The sequence below is a fragment of the Pseudopipra pipra genome, chromosome 21 (genome assembly GCF_036250125.1).
Source record: "Pseudopipra pipra isolate bDixPip1 chromosome 21, bDixPip1.hap1, whole genome shotgun sequence".
In the NCBI taxonomy this organism is placed as follows: domain Eukaryota; kingdom Metazoa; phylum Chordata; class Aves; order Passeriformes; family Pipridae; genus Pseudopipra; species Pseudopipra pipra.
This window is the reverse complement of record NC_087569.1, coordinates 8,744,401-8,761,596: the sequence shown is the minus strand read 5'-3', so window position 1 is coordinate 8,761,596 and position 17,196 is coordinate 8,744,401. Positions and strand designations below refer to the sequence as shown.

General features: G+C 51.3%; 1 protein-coding gene across 1 annotated transcript in view; it reads right to left on the bottom strand.

The window, feature by feature from the left end:
- Positions 1-5,646: 5,646 nt before the first annotated feature.
- The window catches only part of YPEL2 (yippee like 2), a 33,735-nt gene continuing 22,185 nt past the window's right edge, over positions 5,647-17,196 (bottom strand). Inside the window, exons 3-5 of the mRNA XM_064678007.1 lie at positions 12,772-12,815; positions 11,931-12,039; positions 5,647-10,561 (exon numbers count right to left, since the gene is read on the bottom strand). Of these exons, the coding sequence (XP_064534077.1) occupies positions 10,472-10,561; positions 11,931-12,039; positions 12,772-12,815 (243 nt within the window). The 3' untranslated portion in view covers positions 5,647-10,471. The remainder of the gene's footprint in view (positions 10,562-11,930; positions 12,040-12,771; positions 12,816-17,196) is intronic.

Below are 17,196 nucleotides of genomic sequence, written 5' to 3'. Positions count from 1 at the left end.
TCACAGAAAGGAGGTGCAAAAGCAGAGGAAAACAGACTTTTTTTACATCCAGGTGACATCCAAAGCATTTTGGTGGCTGTGTTTCCCCGCAGAGCCCCCACTGTGCCTGTGCCAACCATGGACATCCTTCCCAAGCTTGGTGCTTGGGCACCACATCCTTCCTCCCATCCCTCTCCTGCTCAGATGATGAGGCTGCTGGGATGGGAATGGGTTTTCCAGTACCTGGTGCCTTTGTGAGGAGCTGGAAATAAAACAAAGATCTGCTAAAAATAATGAATGAGCAGGAGGGGAAAAAAAGAAAAGCTAAACCCCAGAGATCCCCAGAGTCCAGGGAGATTAATTTTAATTTCCCTTTAATCTGGACAATAAATCGTGATGTCACCATGGGTGCATCCTCTTTATCCCACCCAAATCCTGAGCCCTTTGGCCCTGGCACAGTCACTGCCCACTCGGGGCACCTGCAGCACAGAGCAGAGCTCACCCAGCCCAGGCTGTAAAACTCCCCAGACCCCAAAAGTGGTGGCCAAAATCTAAATATTCCCCTTGAATAGAGCAGGGCAAAGGCTCTCCCTGCCCTGGCACTGCCACGGGTGACACGGAGCTGAAGGACTAAGGAAGGTGCCACCTTTGCTCCCCAGCCTGGAGAGGAGCACAGAGCTCTGCCCTCCCCGGCACCGACTGCTGCCAAAGGTCAGGATTAAGCTCCACAGCCCTTGTTGAGAGTCTGTGGAATGAAATCTCCTCCAACACCTTGGGAAAGGCCTGGCTGAGCCTCAGCTCCCCTCCCTCCATGGTGAGCAGGGTGGTTTGGGCAGGCAGAGCTGTGGGACGTGACCAGAGGGCTCCCTGTGCCACCAGGATCTGCTCCAAATCTCCCTGCAGAGCCCTTAATCAGCTTCCACCTGGGATTAGCTCAAACATTCCCAGCCTCTGGTTCAAAATAGCTTTTCTTGCTTGTGGGCAAGTAATCCAAAGGGAGCCTTGTCCCCATCAGCCCCCCACCTCCAGCAAGGCTGGGCTTTTCCTAAGGCCTGAACCTTGCCTGGATCAAAATCCCAAACAGTCCCAAATCGTTTTGGACTGGGAACCCAGGACATGGGGTGTGCACGGGGACACTCAGAGCTGGGTTGTAACAGGGACTGATGGCAGCAGCTCCATAAACCAGCCCAGCAAAGCCTGGCCTGGTGTGAGGCAGGTTCAAAGAGCACAAGAGCCCAGTTTGGGCTGAATGACCCTTGTTTGGGGGAAATCCATGCAGATCCCTCCTGCTGACAGCAAACGGAGCCAGAGCAGCTCCCTGAATATCTGAGGCCACTGGGAGCAGGGCAGGGATTGAGGAGGGGAACAACAGCCCCTTGTGTGGGATGGAGCCCCAGAGCAAAGAGCTGCTGAGAACCCAGGGAGAAAATCAACAGCCCCTGACTTCCACAGCAGCCACCAGGTGGGAAGGGACCACGGGAAGGGCCATGCAAGCAGTGACATCCAGAAACCCCTCATATGACATGGCTGGGATTTAATAAAGGACATTATTCCTACCTTGCTGGTGGCTCCGGGCGCCGGCAGCGGAGCCGTGGGGCTGCCAGCAGCTCCCAGCTCAGGGGAGCTCATTCCCACCAGGCTTCAGTGTTTTAAAGATTAAATTCACCTCCCCAAGCCTGCAAAGGGATTTACATCGACAGTCCCCCATTATAGCCACGGTCACAACCTCCTCCTGCAGCCCTGATAACAGAGACACAGCAGCTCAATCACCAGCTCAAATCCTGCTTTCAGACAGAAACTCGACCCCAAACTAAAGATAACAGAGACTCATCCCTTCAGCCACTTCACTCCCTCCTCTATGAAATCTGCTCCCACCTGGCTCCTTCCCACTGACCTGCCCCAACGCCCAGAGCAGGAGACAGGAGTGAGCACCAAAACCCTGCTGAGGTTCCAGCAGCAGCCCCAACACTCCAGATAAAGCTCCCTCCCAGCAAATATATATCCTGGCTTCTCCAGAAACCAGCAGCACCTGGGGACTGGGGGAGGCCCCTGTGATGGGCACAGCTGGTACCTCAGCAGTGGCACCTCAGCCCTCACCCCTGGCACCCCATCCACAGGGATTGGGGTGCTGATGATCTGCCCTGGGGGAGACAAAGGCCCCTTGTCTGCTGGGTAGAGATTTATATTGACAGGTGAGGTGTTAATTTTTGTGCCCTCAGGGTGGCAGTTTTGAAGCACCCCCGGTTTGTGCAGTGAAGTTCTTCCCCCAGGGCATCCTGGCTCACACAGAACTGCACCACAGTTCATCTCCAGGCAGGAAACTCCGAAAAAACCAATCCCTGTGAGGGAGGGATGGAGCAAACCCCCCCCATTTAGACTGGGGGAGACATCTGCCAGCACAGGGACTTGGCAAAGATGGGGAACCTGCGTCAGAGCTGAACCCTCCGGCGTTCCAGCTCCTCCGACACCGGGGCTGGGCTGGGAGAGGCCCTTCACTTCTGTCTGAAACCCACATAAAAATAGCACAATTATGGGAAAATCCGTGTCCAAGTGGAAAAGAAAACACCAGTCTGGGTTTCACGAGGAAGCAGAGCTATATAAAAGCGCTCCTATAGCCTTCTGCTATTCCTGTCAGGCGTCCAAAGCCTCTCCCAGAGCCCTTCTCCGAGGGGCACATTTCCAGGGGGGCGAGGTCGGGCCCCTGCTGAAGGATTTCATTCTTTTTTTCCCCCAGCATTTCACTTCACCTGATCAGAAGTTTCCATACACGGGGAACAAATGGGCTGTGGGGCAGCCCCCGCCAGGAGCAGCTGCTTGATCCTGAGCCATAAATAACAGGGCAGGCTGGAAAATCTCCAGCAGTTTTATTCACAGGGCAGTGATGTCTGTCACCCCTGTCCCTGCTGTCCTTGCAGCAGCTTTTCCTTGGGCCCCCCAGTGCCTGCCCTCACAGGGATGATCCCCCCATACAGACTTGGGGTGCCCTGACTGATGGAGGGATTTAACCCTGGGGAGAATCAATCCTGGAGAGATTTAATGTATAATCAGGTGATCACCCCCCGGGACAAGGTCTGTGCTCACAACGCCCCCAGACCCCCCAAAACAGCTCTGAGAGAGCAGAAACCTGCCTGGCTGTGGAGCTTGGTAGCTTTTGGGGGCCACATGGAGAAGGGTGGCACCAGGGCTCTGTTATTTCCCCCCTGGGGATCCCTCTCTGCTGCCAGGGCAGGGTGACTCTGTGGTGACCACATTCTAGGTGACATTTCCCCCGTGCCTGGCCTGTTTCTGTGGGACATTTCTCAGTCAGCAACGGAGAGTGGCCTCGACACTATTTATACCCCACTCTGGAGCCGGGTAAAAATAACCCTGGTGTGTTTGGCAGCCTGGACAGGCTCCTGTAAATCCTCCCTGTCAGCAAGAAAATCCTCCTGCCCGAGCTGGAGCCGTTGTCCCACTGGGAGAGGTGGTGAGGGGGAAGCCCAGGGCCGGCCCTGAGGCTGGGCCTGGAGTGGTTCACCCGGGAAAGGAGGAAAGGGATGAAGTGAACCCACAGAGAACAACTGGCAGCATCCCTTCCCCAGTGCCAGCATCCCCAAAAAAGGGCTGGGAAGCAAAGCAGGAGTGTCGAGTTCCTCTTGAACCGGGATTAAAGGCCACTGGCACTGCTGTATTTATAGTTTGTGATCATCCTCTGAAAAAACCCTCATTGTGAGGGGCAGGGTGGGACAGGGGGCACTCTTTGTACCGTCCTTGGCCACGGGGGAAGGTCAGGGCGAGTCCTGCAGCACCTCGTGAGGCCCGAGGAGGATCCAGCCCCCATCCCTCCCTCTCTCCATCCCTCCCTCCCTCCTGCAGAGCCCCGGGCCAGGTTTGCAGCGGCAGAGCCCGAGGCTGCTGCCGCCTGAGTCAGCTTATCTCCCCCCCGCTATTAATAGGCTGCCTGGGCTCGTCCACGCTCTAATTGCAGTTTAATAAAACATCCAGTGCAGCCGGGGAGAGGCTGCCCTGCATCCCAAACAGCAGCTCTGCCCTCTGCTCCCCTCCTCGGCTGGGAATCGCCCCGGGATTCCCGTGGCAGCCCCTGGCAGTGGGGCAGACCTGCGACGGTGCCCCCACCCCGAGGGGTTTGTAAGCGCAGCCCGAGGACGTGTCGTGGTTCTGGCGCTTTTCCACCTTCATCCTAAACTGGAGCCAAAGTGCTGCCGTGGGGTTGGAGGCTCTTCCCAGGGCCGTTGCTCAGAGACACCCTTGAGTCGTCCCTCCTGCAGTTACTTGGATGCTCGGGGTGGGAAATACTGAGCACGCGTTCTTTCCTGGGGGGAATTTCCCTGCAGGTCTTACACAACCGGCTGGTAAATAACAACTGTTCCCACCGGGGAGGAGCAGCCAAAGGCCACACCTGCCACTTCCCTCCATCCCACCGGTCCCTTCCCCATCCCTCCAGATCCCCAGCACCCACAGGATTGTGCCCTCCTGCCCCAGCAGCAGTTTTCAGGGAAAAGGTGGGGAAACAAGACAGGAATACTTTAATTTCCCTCTCTAAATCACACAGAATTGAAGTCAGTAGAAGGGTGAGAGCCCCAGTGCCCCCATGCCTGGCTGTGTTTGGTGTCACTGTGTCCTGGGGGCAGGAACCCCGTGCTGGGCTCTGACCCTGCTGCACCTCAAAGGATGCACTGGGAGGCTCCAGCTGTGCCATCATGGGCTGCATGAGTTCCCCGTGTCCTCATCCCAACAGGAGCAGCTGGTTCTGGTGGAAATCAAATCCCTCCTCTCGTGCTCACACGTGTGGCCATGGGGCCAGTGCTCAGGTCTCAGTGCTCAGGTCTCCGCTCTCTGTGTGGAGCAGTCACTTGTCAGGACGATGAGATGGGAATGGGGTTACACCTTTGGGCTTTTTGAGTGACCCAGCAGCAGCTCCAGGGGTTGTGGAACTATCCCAGCAACAGGAGCTCGTGGCACAGGTGGCTGAAGGACCGACCTCACATTTTTTGGAGGTGTCCTCACCCCGAGCCCTTCCTGCCGCACGGGGCGGGGGCTCCAGAGCTCACACCCAGCACATCCCACACGGGCCTGGAGCCAAGGATGGCACATCAAGGTTGTGGTGAAACCAGGAACTCCAGTGACCTTGACCCCGTTGGGCAAAGAGCCAACTGCACTGACTGTGCCATTGCTGAACCTGTTTGCCCACGGGATGAGCACCCATGGGATGAGCACCCACAGGACATCAGTTCACAGCCACATCTTCCTTGGCCTTCAACCACCTCCCAGAACCCTCTGGCTCCTCCTCACCTCCCACAAACTCCTCCAACCTCTCAGCTGCAGCTTTTCCTGCCGTGGCCTGAGCTTGCTCTGAGTTCAGGGCCCGGCCCCGGCCTCTCCAAAGAGGGTTAAGTTGCTTTTTCAGACACACGGTGGAATTAAGGGCACTCACAGCACTGCTGGGCACTGGCACAGGGCACCAGGACAGGTCCCAGCTGTCCTCAGTTGGATGAAGAGGGATTGCATCAGCTCATCCCAAAAAACCCGCTTTCGGCCTGACCACACGTGGTTTGGAGGTGAAAGCTCCAGGAATTGGAAGGGCTGGATCCCAGCTGGGAGCAGCTCTGGGATCTCAGTGGTTTGCCCACAGCACAGGTGGTTTAAGCAGGAACACGGACCAGCAGCTTTAGTACTTGAAAATTTTATTTTCTCAAATGAGCACCAACACATATTGTAAATATGACAAACAATACGCCTCCCTCTAATACTGAAGAACTATATACAATGTACAAACACAGGAAAAGGTGAAAACCAATCATTTGAAAACAAACAATTGCATTTATGACTGAAGCAAATGACCTGAAAGAATACACAAAAAAAAAACCCCAAACCTTAAAATAAGATCAAAGAAATAAAAGTATACACAATTTGTAAACACAAGAGCATCCATAGACAGGCTGGTATTGGAAATATTGTCCTTAGTTTTGTCAGTGGGGAAAAGCATTCCCGTTTCCTTATGGAGAACAAAACGAAGGATACACACAGTTGGAAGGATGAGAACAGCTTGGTGGTGGTTGTACCTTACACAATGCCATTCTGCTTGCTTTTAAATACGGTGATTTATTTTATTTATTTTTTTTCTGAATTCAAGATGATTTTGTTTTCCCTCTTCCGCTTATTCTTTTTTAAACAGGATTCTGCCAGAAAAAAAAAAAAAAAAATCCCTGTCTAACCTGATTGTTTCTGAGCACTGAATGTCTGAGGCCTCTCACCTGGTGGAAGAGTCCTTCCCACTGAGCTGAGCTCGGGGTGGCTCCAACCTGCTCATCCCACAGCTGGATCCCACGGGAACACGACGCTCCTCCCGAGACAAGGCAGTGCAGTGAAATGCATGATCAACACACTCTCACAGGCCAGTCAGGGAAATGCATACAGAGAAGATCCTCACTCATCACCACGAGAGCAACAGGGTCGGGTCCTTTGCTTTTTTTCCTGCGCGTTTTTAAATCGTGTGCACCAAAAATGGAGAATTAAAGAGCGTGCAACTGTTACTGAGCACTGAAAACTGCTCCCTGCTCAGCAAAACACAGTCCAGTGGTTTGTGCTGTTGGTCCACTTTGGGATAAACAAGAGACCCAATGAATTAAAAACGAAGAAGGGGGAGAACAGGGGAGATAAAAGACAGAAAGGAGAACGAAATAAATGAACTTTACTGCCAGAGAGGTAAACTTTTACTCTAATTTGTTATGTAGCAGCCTGGTTTAAAAAAAAAAATAAAATCAAACAAACAACGACAACAAATAAAAATAAACCTCAAAAAGAAAACCAGGATCCATGTCCAGAGACTTGTGGTTTAGTTTAAAAACAAGGACTAGTTAAAAACCTCCAACATCCCTCCTTGCTGCCCTCGAGCCACCAATGACTGGGGGGCTGCAGCTCATGTTCAATCCTGTCTCCAGATCTACTTCAGCCAAAACTGGTGCAAGAGGAAATTCCAGGCCTGGATCCTACACACCTGATCTCCTTGGGAAGGTGTTCCAGCTTCCTCTCATCCCACTCATCCCACCTTGGGGTCTGTCCTAACCCAGCCACGCCTGCACCTTCAGCGGACAACGCAGATGATGAGTTTTGTTTCCCTTTAAACATATTTTCCAACAAATACAGAAGGAAACAGCATCATTTATAAACAAAAGAAAAGTGCTCTCAGGGAGGGGCTCTGAGAAAACAGCACCAAATATATTATTATTATTATTATTTTTTAAATTAAATATTATTTACAAAAGTATATTTCACAAGATAACGTCTGGGTTGTTTGTGGTTTTTTTCTTGCTTTGTATATATTATCATCTGAATATTTCTTACAGGGATTGGGGATTTCACGCCAGATAATCCACCAGAGGAGAAAACAATTTAAAACTTAAGTTTTAAACTTAAGTTTTAAACTTTTTAAACTCAAGTTTTAAACTTTTAAACTCAAGTTTTAAACTTTTGAACTCAAGTCTGAGCTTTGGGGTAGATGGGGTGGGGGGGTGGGGTGTAAATTCAGGGCTTGCCAGACACGAGGCTGCCACCCCCAAAGAGAAGGAAAACTCACTGCTGCCCGTGTTTCCCCAAGGAATGGCACCCGTGGGAAGCAGCTCTGCCTGGACAAGGAGGCTTTTCCATGGGCCACATCTCCCAGCTGGTTCTCCTGGCTCCATTCCCTCGGGGATGGGCCCCCCAGGAGCAGGGGGTGGTGACTGAGGCTCTTTGGTTGTGCTCTGGGTCCATCCACACTTCCAGGGGAAGCCGTGGCAGCCCCGGCACAGATCCCACCCCTGCTCCCAGCTCCCAACAGGTGAGTCAGGACTGGACTAAAGCCCTTCAGATTTACTGGGCACTAAAGACCAGCCCCTTTCTCCTTGTCCCTGGGCAGAGCACTGCACCCCCCAGGGAACTCTCGGGGTGTTGGGGACAGTCACAGCCACCCAGGTGTGTTCCTGTCACACCCCCAGCAGTGGGTGTTTCCCACCCAGCAGTGGGGGACTCTGCGGATGCTGGTGGGACAAAACCAATTAAAAGCAGATTAAGATCTCATACTCAAGCTTAGGCTGGCTGCCATTAAAAGCCTGACACCTGTGACCAGTTAAAAACAGCCCCATCTGATGGATCACTGTCCTTTCTAGTCCCAAATATACAGATAAAACCAGCTCTCTGAAGTTCTTATTTCTCAGAGCAGTTCTTTACACAGCCCTGCCTTTTATATCACTTTTTATCAGCAGTCACTCCAAATACCAACATCAAAAGATGAGCCCCTGTGTGCTCTCCTCAAACCCATGGGATTTGGGATTATCCCTCACTTCTCCCAGCTCCAACCAGACCCCTTTGAAGGCTCTGTATCTGAGGAGACTCAAGAGCTCCTTGAAGAACAGAAATTATCTCCCACTACTCAAAACCCAATAAATTGTCTTGGATCCCCAAGCAAAGGACAGGGAAATGGGACCAGCTCAGTGCCAGAGTGAACAAGACAGTGGGCACTGTGGAATTTTTGATTTCTAGTAGGTTTTTGTCACTGAGGGGAACGTGGATGATGGAAGCAGAGACAACCAGAAATGGAAGATGAAGCAATTTTTACACAGCCACAGCAGAAGGGTGAGGGCAGAAGCCACCTCAGGCTGGTCCCAAACTGATCCAACTCCACCCACTGCAGGAGCCAGACCAGCCCCCACCTCCCTTCCCTCTCCAGGATCGTCAAAACCAGATGTTTGAGAGAAAAAAACAGCCTTTGCTTCATCAGGTTTGGGTTTCAGCACAAGGACCCAACACTCAGATCCCCCCTGATCCCTCAGGGGCATCTCTGTTCACATTCCCTGCCAATTTTTTAACACCAAAGGACTCTGTCCCAGCAGCCCCCCAGGCCTGATCCCCTCAGAGCCTCTCCGGGGTGGAATCCAGCAACACCAGATTACAGCTCCAAAGCTCCCATTTCATAAGGAGTCACAAACCCCTGCACAATACTCTTTCCTTCTGGATTAAGAAAGATTTCTCCTCCCCCCCCATGGATTAACCTACTTGAAAGAATTCCACAAACAAAAAGAAAATTCACTCAGAGAGATAAAACTAATTCAGTTCAATGGTCTTGAGTTATGCACCAGTTACTGGCTGGACTGTTGCAGAGCAAACTTCACATTGTCATTTATGCCTTTCCCTCTCACACACGATGCCCCTTCCCTTCCATCCACCTCGGGAAGGTCCTCAGGAATCACAATGGAAAAATTAAAATGGGAGGGACTTATCCCCTTGCAGTTTTGCTGCCCACATCTCCCCCCTGCTTTGAACTCCCAGGTGTAATTTCAGGGGTAGGGGGAAGATTATTAAGTTTTTTCTATCCCATTTCCCCCCCGTGCCTGCAGCAGGCTTCTGGGAGTGGGAAAAGGGGGGGAAGGTTTTGGGGGGATACCTCATGGCTTGAAATATCCACCTGTGCAATTCAACCACCAGCTCCTCTGCTCCCTCCTCTCCCCACTCTCGCCCCATTTCTCTGCCAGGCTCCCACAGATGGCTGGGGCCTGGGATTTAAGGAAAAGATCCTGTAACAGCATTTTCCTACTTGCACTTGTGAAGGATTGGTAAAACACCTCCAGGGGTGCTCAGGGGAGGCCAGGAAATCAAGGGGTACCCTCTGTTACTAAGTCTCTCCCCATCCTCCTCTAGGGCAATTTCCTTTCTTGCCTCACATATGCCTTTTTTTCCACCCTTGTCATATCTTCTAAGCTGCAGCTCCAGCCTCCTCGTGCCTTAAGTGGTTTTCTCCTCCTCTCTGAAGGGCTCAGGAGTCAGGATTTGGTTTCTGCTGGGGTGTTCAGTCCTCCCTACCCTGCAGCAGCGAGGACAAGGAGAGGCAGAGGGAAGCTCTGCAGCCCTCGGGCCCTGCCCCCTCTAACAACAACTTCATAAACAGCAAACACGACACAGATTGCAACTGGCTCGTGGGGGGAACTCGTGCTCAGCCAGCCGGGGCCGGAGCGGTGGGTTGGGATGGGGAGGGTGAGGTATTTTATCTGTCCACCCAGACAAGGAGACGTTTCAAGCCTTGCTTGACCAGCACCGAGAGGAGAAGCGCAGGGTCAGCCTCGGATGATTCCCTCGGGGCTCACCCCCCTCTCACCTCCTCCTGCCCAAACCTCGGGGCCTCCCCCCGCACCGAGAGCTCTCCTGGTACAAATGCCACCCCAGAGCCACCGGCAGCACTGGGCACATGGAATGGCTTCGGCATTCGGGGCGTTCTCTGAGCCAGGACAGAGAGAGAAGCAGCCAGGGTCAACTCACAAACAGATACAAAGCAAAGAGACAGAGAGACAGAAATTTAGAGGCCAGTCACCAATAAAGATGGAGAAGGGTGTGAAGATGCTCCCGGGTTGCAGAGCCTCTAAATGCATGGAACCAAGCGTTCAGTCACTCTCTCACTCTTGGATATAATGTTCGGTTGGATGGCATTCTCTTACACGCTGCTAGGGCTGGGCTCTCCCACTCAATCCCAGCCATTATCCTTGATCATGTGAGCTAGTTCAATGATGTATTTGCCTTCTTTATACTTCTGGCTGCTTTCAAAAGCGTGTTCCTGAAACAAGACAAAATAAAAAAAAAAAAGGGAAAGGAGAAAAAATGAGGTGAAGGTAAATCAGAGTTATGGATGAGAGCTGGGAATGCTGGTGGGAGTGTTTGCCTTGTCTGTCGAGTAAAACTGCAGGTGTGCTCCTTGGCTTTCAGGAAAGTGATGTGGGAAGAATCTTAAATCCTGCTTCTGGCTGTCTTTATAGGCTGGGAAAAAAGGACTGGCACCATGTAAGGGGCAGATTTCTGTAGGCCAATGGCTCCTGGAACTAAACAAGGATTTAGGAATCACTGGTGATAAAACCCACCCCTCTCCAGGGAGAATTTATTAGTTGGTGGAGAATGCAGAGGTTCTCTGATGGAACACACTGTAAAACCACCAACACTGGGACTGGGATGGGTTATGGGGAACTTCCTGTGGAGATGGAGGAGCAGGAGAAGGACCAGCTCTGCTCAGATCCGTGGTTACAGCCATGGAAACACACGGTGCCTCCACACCACACACCTGAGAGGGAAATTCCTGGGATTCCTGATGGCCCTGACCAGGAGGGACTCAGCTATGGAGGCTGCACCCTCCACATCAGCTCAGCTCTGCTCAGGTGCTCTCCTTGCTGCCTGTAACTCACCTGAAAGGTCATTCCCTGCTGGAAAGGCCTGGGCTCACTGCTGGTTATGGAATGCTGGGGTTTGTTTACCATGAACTCAGATGATGTACTTAGTGTCCTGCTCCATCTGTGGGATCCACGCTGTGTTTCTGCATGGATTCCACCCACATCAATTTTTGATGTTTTCCTGTTCACAGCCTTTCAACCGATGCAGTAAAAAATATTTCTGTCCAAAGGCCACGGATACAAAATGGGGTTTGTTCAGACACTGGTCACAACATTTAGACAAACCAGTGTGGTGTGTGCCTGCAGGAGCAGAAATTAGGATGTAACACAAGCCTTTATTTGAAACTAATTGAATTTATGAAGAGCAGGAGGGAGGCAGCAAAGGGATAAACCCGTGTTCAATAGCATTTCCAGTGGGAAGGACATGGGATTAATGGAGCATTCTATTACTCTGATAACATCTAGGAAAAAAAAAAGGCAGCAGGAACCACATTCATCCTCGTTTATGGTAAGTAGCACTGAGGGGCACCCATCGAAATCAGGTCCATAAATGTATATATTCTTAATAATTCTTAATTCAAAAATTCCATTCAGCACAAAGAGCTGCTCTGAAGGGATGCACCGGACACAAGGCAGGAGGGAAAACGGAAAAAAGACGTGGATGTGCCCAAGTTCATGGTCTTTCCACGACATAACTCAAACACCTTTGGGAAAGGGCCGGAGCAGAGCTGTCCCCCAGGCAAAACAAAGGACACTGGTACTCACATATTTCCACCCCAGCGTGGTTTTGCAGTTTTCACAGTAAATATCTGCCACCGCATGTAATCCCGTTAATAAGACCCGCTCCTCTGCAGGGCCACAGCCCACGTTAACTCTGGGGGGAAAGCAAGACATGCTCCCTATTAGTGCTTTTCCACACCCAAACCCCCTCCAGCAAAGCTGACAACGATTCCTTGAAGTCTGTAAAAACCTGAAGCAGGAGGTTCGGGACAACGAGGGGCCCCAAAGGTCTCTCTCGCAGTTCCAAAGGTAAAAATGAGATTTTTTTTTTCTTATTCCAGAAGCTCCGAGCAGAAGATTAATAACACTCCAGGCACTCGTGCTAATTAAGCGTTTGAGAAAGATTTTCATTTTCAAAATTGATAAAATGGTGCTTTTGCTTTCCCCGAATGGAAAATTGAAAAATGGAACTGAAATCAGCAGTTCTGGGGAAAGACATCCCGGCAGTGACCTCACCCAAACTATTTTCAGTCGCCGGGAGATTATACTTGGGTTTTATGTTAGCTCTAAAAAGTGCATCTTTAGAGATCATTTATCTCCACATTTACGAAATCCTGGCTCTTTGGTCCAACTACATCCTTGGAGCAGGGAGTGACTCATCCACGAGCTCTTATTTCTCAATCTGATGATGAAAAAAAATAATCACCTTTTCCTTGCTGCTCCTCTGCAACCTCACCAGGAATCAAACATGAATCAGTGCTACTTCCTGCCTCTCTCTCTTTTCCACCAAGCTCCCAAGTGCCAGGGAGAGGTTTTTTAAGGGAAACTATCCTTTTGTTTTCTCCCATCCACCCCGGGCTGCAGGTGCCGCGTGCGTGGTACTCACACGGAATTGAAGAGATAAGCACGTCCTTGGCTTCCTTGGAAGGACTGAAAGGCAAGAAAACAAAGTTCAGTCGGCTGGGGGAGAGAAGAGAGGCCCAAGCAGGCCCTGCCCTCCATGGCTGCATCAGTGGTGGTCATGGAAATCTGATCCAGGCCCTTGGGAAAGAGCACACGGAGAAATGTGGGGAGATGAGCATGGAGGAGCAGGGGTTTTGTCCTGCAGATGGGAAGGGAGCAGCTGCCTCAGCTCTAACCCCTGCCCATTCCACAGGTGGGAAACCACTGGGAACCACCTGGAATCACCGGTGTTTCCACACAGGAACGTGCTGCTCAAGGGTTGAGTTGTTTTTTCTATCCCAGCAATGTCTCTTTTCACCCTTTTCCACTCCTGTTTATGAACTTCACACCACTCCCCAACGTCACCCAGAGGCTGCCAAACGTTGCTTTGAATCCCTTTTCTAAAAACAAGGTGCTCACAGAGGTTTCCCACCCCACTGCCACAGCTGAACCACCCTGTGAATTCCCCTTGGGAAAGCTGCAGGGACAGGGGCTGAGCCCAGCGGGGAGGTTGGGATCTGTTTGTGCACACAAACACAAACACAACCTCTGCTCCAGGGGCTCTACAAAAGACCTCACCCTTGCTGAGGTGTCTGCAAGCCTCACATTCCCACTGATGTCCAGGAGATCTTTAGGACTCTGTTCCTGGCGTTCCTGGCATTCCCAGAGCCAGCAGATTCCACTGGGCCACCTCGGTGACATCTCCCTGTGACAAAAACTGCCTGACACCAGCAAGTGCCACCTGCATTTTTAATGCACTGTGACAAGCACACACTGAATTAAACATTTGGTGCTCAGGAGCAAGAGCACAGTTGTCTGTACACAAGTTTCCTTGTGGGATATCTCAGGTAATGCCTGCACGGAGGGGCAGGAGCTGGGAAAGTCAACGAGCAGCTTTTCTGGGCTATTTAATCCTTTATCTTGCACCTCACCAAGAACTTCTGAATATTTAATGGTTTTCTTAAAAACTCAACTGATGATTTCAGACTAAATACCCTTAAAAGGTGGGACACAGGGTTCTGAGGGGAAGGAGAAACGTGCAAGGTTTTAACTCAAACACTGGTCGTTTATTTAGTGAAGAGCAACCTCACACCACATCAAACAACCCTGGGGGGTCCCTGCCTTCCTTGGGGTGTTCCCTTCCATCAGTCCAGCCCTAGGGATGCATCCCTGCAAAGCTCCTGCCTCGTGGACAAACAAAGCCATGACAGCTCCCTCCTGGAAGATCCCCCATTGCAGAAGGATCCTTTCCACAGAGCAGTGGGCAAAAATGCCCCTGGGCACCCAGGCAGGGAGCCAGGGCCAGCAGTGCCAGCTGCCTGTGAGGTCTGCATGGCAGCAAAGGCTCTGCCAGCTACAAAATCACTGCCTGGCAGGGAATCTACTCGCTCCTGCAGGGATAACTGTTCTTCAGAGGGATCTAAAGCCCAATAGTTGCCACTCAGGGCACAGAAGAGCCACTCTGGATCCAGAGAGGATGCCCGAGGCACTTGGATAATCTCTGTCAGCCAGACAAAAGCAGTGCCCTGAGGAATGCCTCTTTTCTTGGGAAGGAATTAAACGGGACAACATGGCTCAAGCATGTTTGGGTAATTGCATTTATTAGAGAAGCTTCTTTTAATCCTTCTGCAGCAGTTCTGTGTCACTGCCATTGTCAGCTGGCTCATACCCCACATCCAACTAGGCCTGGCCTGGCAGCTCCAAAACACCCTGGGAATTGTTGAACAGGAGGGACAGGGGCTGTCCACGCTGCAGGACAGGGACACCAGCCTGGGAACAGGATTCAGGGGTGCCACACCAAGTCCCACAGCAACACGTGTGCCATCAAAGCAAAAGGAAAGCAGATGAAGCTTGCTAACCATCCAGGCCTTCCCAGCAAATACTTTTCCATAAACACCAAAGGGATTGAGTTTGCCAACAACAACAACCATGGGAGCAAAGTTTTTGTTGGTACAGAAATAGGATTTTCCGTTGCTGCTGCACAAAGGCCTGTCTTTAATAAACAAAACCAACCCCATCAGCTGTGCTGGGGCTCACTGGACATTGTTCCATTCCAGTCCCAGGTACAGCAGCATCCTTTCAGAGGTGCCCTTCCTTCCAGCTCAAGCCAGTGCTTTAGGGGACAGAAGGGTGGGCACTGGGAAAAAAAAATCACATTAATTATCCCCTGTCCAAGCAGAACTTCTCACCAAACCACTGCTCAGCTCTCAGGGCTGTGCTGTCTTAATATTCCCCCTCCAGCCAGCTGAGGATTTGGCCAAACATATAAAAAGAAGCTGGAGAAGTTTGGCAACCACAAGTTGCCCAGTGCCTTTGCCCTCTGCTGACTGTATCCCTACAAAGGTGGCACAGGAGGGTTTTATCCAAGTGTTGTAACCTGAGCATTTTCTGGAGAGGTTCCTGCTCTTCTGGCACTCCAGAAAAATTGGCACATGCTGTAATGGAAAGCACAAACCCAGAAAAAACAGGTATATTTATACACAAGCAGATGTTCTTGTTTTTGGTTTTGTTGTTGTTTGTTTGTTATTTTTTTTAAGAAACACACAAAGACATTTCCAAAACACATTTGGTTTTCACTGAAGTGACAGTCAGACCTACTTTCTATGCTCTGCATTTTCTCTGGGTAGATTTTCCTGATACACATTCAAAGGTGCATCTCACACACACACACAGAGAAATCCAGACTTCTTGTTCTCTGAAATAACAGCTCCTGGCATCACTTTCCAGCTGGAAGAAACAGAAAGGATCTTTTTCTGCTGTTGTTGTTTCCCACTGAAAGCCCAAGCACATATTTTTCTCTGCACTGCTAATGCTCAGTGTCTGGCTGGAAACACATCTGCAAATGCCAGCACCAAACCCCTCCAAAAAACAACACAGGCTTTGGGGATTTGAGAGGCACAACAGCTCATTCCTCCTGACACTCACACCCAGAAACCTTCCCTGCCTTGGGGTGCTCAGCATCTCAAAGCTGCAGGGCCCAAGGAGTGCTGATCTGAGTATCCAGGTGGGAAAGCAGGAGCCTGGAGTCAGCAGTTGGGCCGGATCCTCTCCTGCCAAGCCGCCTCCCAGAGCAGAAGCTCCACGTTGAGATGCTTTGGCAGCTGCTCTGGTTTAAGAAGTTCCTATTGCCCAATGTACAGACACTCATCATGGTCCCCTCAGCTGTGCTGGTTCCAAATTAGAGCTGTGAAATCACTATTTAAAAAAAACAAATGCTTTGGGGGAGGGGGAGGGAAATGGCTTCACCCCTTTCCCCTCTCCTGGGTCCAGTTAAAGGCCAATCCCACAGACTGCTCTGTAACCACAGGATGGGGCAGACTCAAGTCCTTTGGAGCAGGGAGTTCTCCCAATTTGCTGGCAGAGGAGCCCAGTGCAGAGCTGCAGCTCTGGTGAGAGACAGAGCAGGGGAGTTTGGGTTTCACAGACGCTGCTAAACCAGAGCTGCCGCAGGAGGAAGCGGCACACACAGCCAGGATCCAGCTCCAGCTCCTCCAGGGCAGCCACTAAGAGGGACTCAGCCTGCAAGGCCATGAATCGTGGTATATCCAGCACCCATGACCTTGGGAGCTGTTGGTTTGGTTGAGTCCATTTGTTATATTCTGGTCTCAACACCAAGTGTTGAATGCACAGCTCTGTCTGCTCCGAGCACGGCTCAGGATTCCTCGGGAGCCACTCCAGCTGCAGGGCAGGGCTGTGCCCCTCCACCACTGCAGCCTGCCCCAGTTCCACCTGCCTTCACACCATCAGACCTTTACACTTGCACATTCCCCTCCCTGGGGATGAAGAAGGGAATTTTCCCACTCAATCACCGATGCCAGGGAAAAAGGCACGAATCCTGAACACGCCCACACCCCATCCCGCTCTCCCCCAGCACCTCCAGCTCCTCATTCACAGCACAGCCCACTCAGCAGCTCCACACACTGAACAGATGACAGGATTAATACCCTGAGTCTTTGTGACTGTATCTGACAATAGGCTAAACACAAAAAGAGCCGGCTGGAATCATCTGGAAAAATAGGAAGCAGTTGCCAGGACTAAATGGCTCCACACCGATGCCTGCTCTCTGCAGACTGCAGCAGAGAAAACCTCCACTTACCTACATCCAGCTGGCAGCCTTTTAATAATCCAATAAAGCAAAAATGAAAAGGCAACTGGTCCCAAAGAGGTAGGAGAGGGAAAAGGAACAAAGTGTGCCCCTTCACTCCACGCTCCTGAAAGCCACAGATAATTCTCCCTGCGGGGATGCAAACGGAACAGACGGCCCAGAGCCACCTCCAGAGAGCCACAGCACAGCCTGGCAGTGTGGAATGGCAGCTCAGGGGGAGCCAAATGACCACCAGGACTCTGCAAAAAAAAAGGACATGTTCTC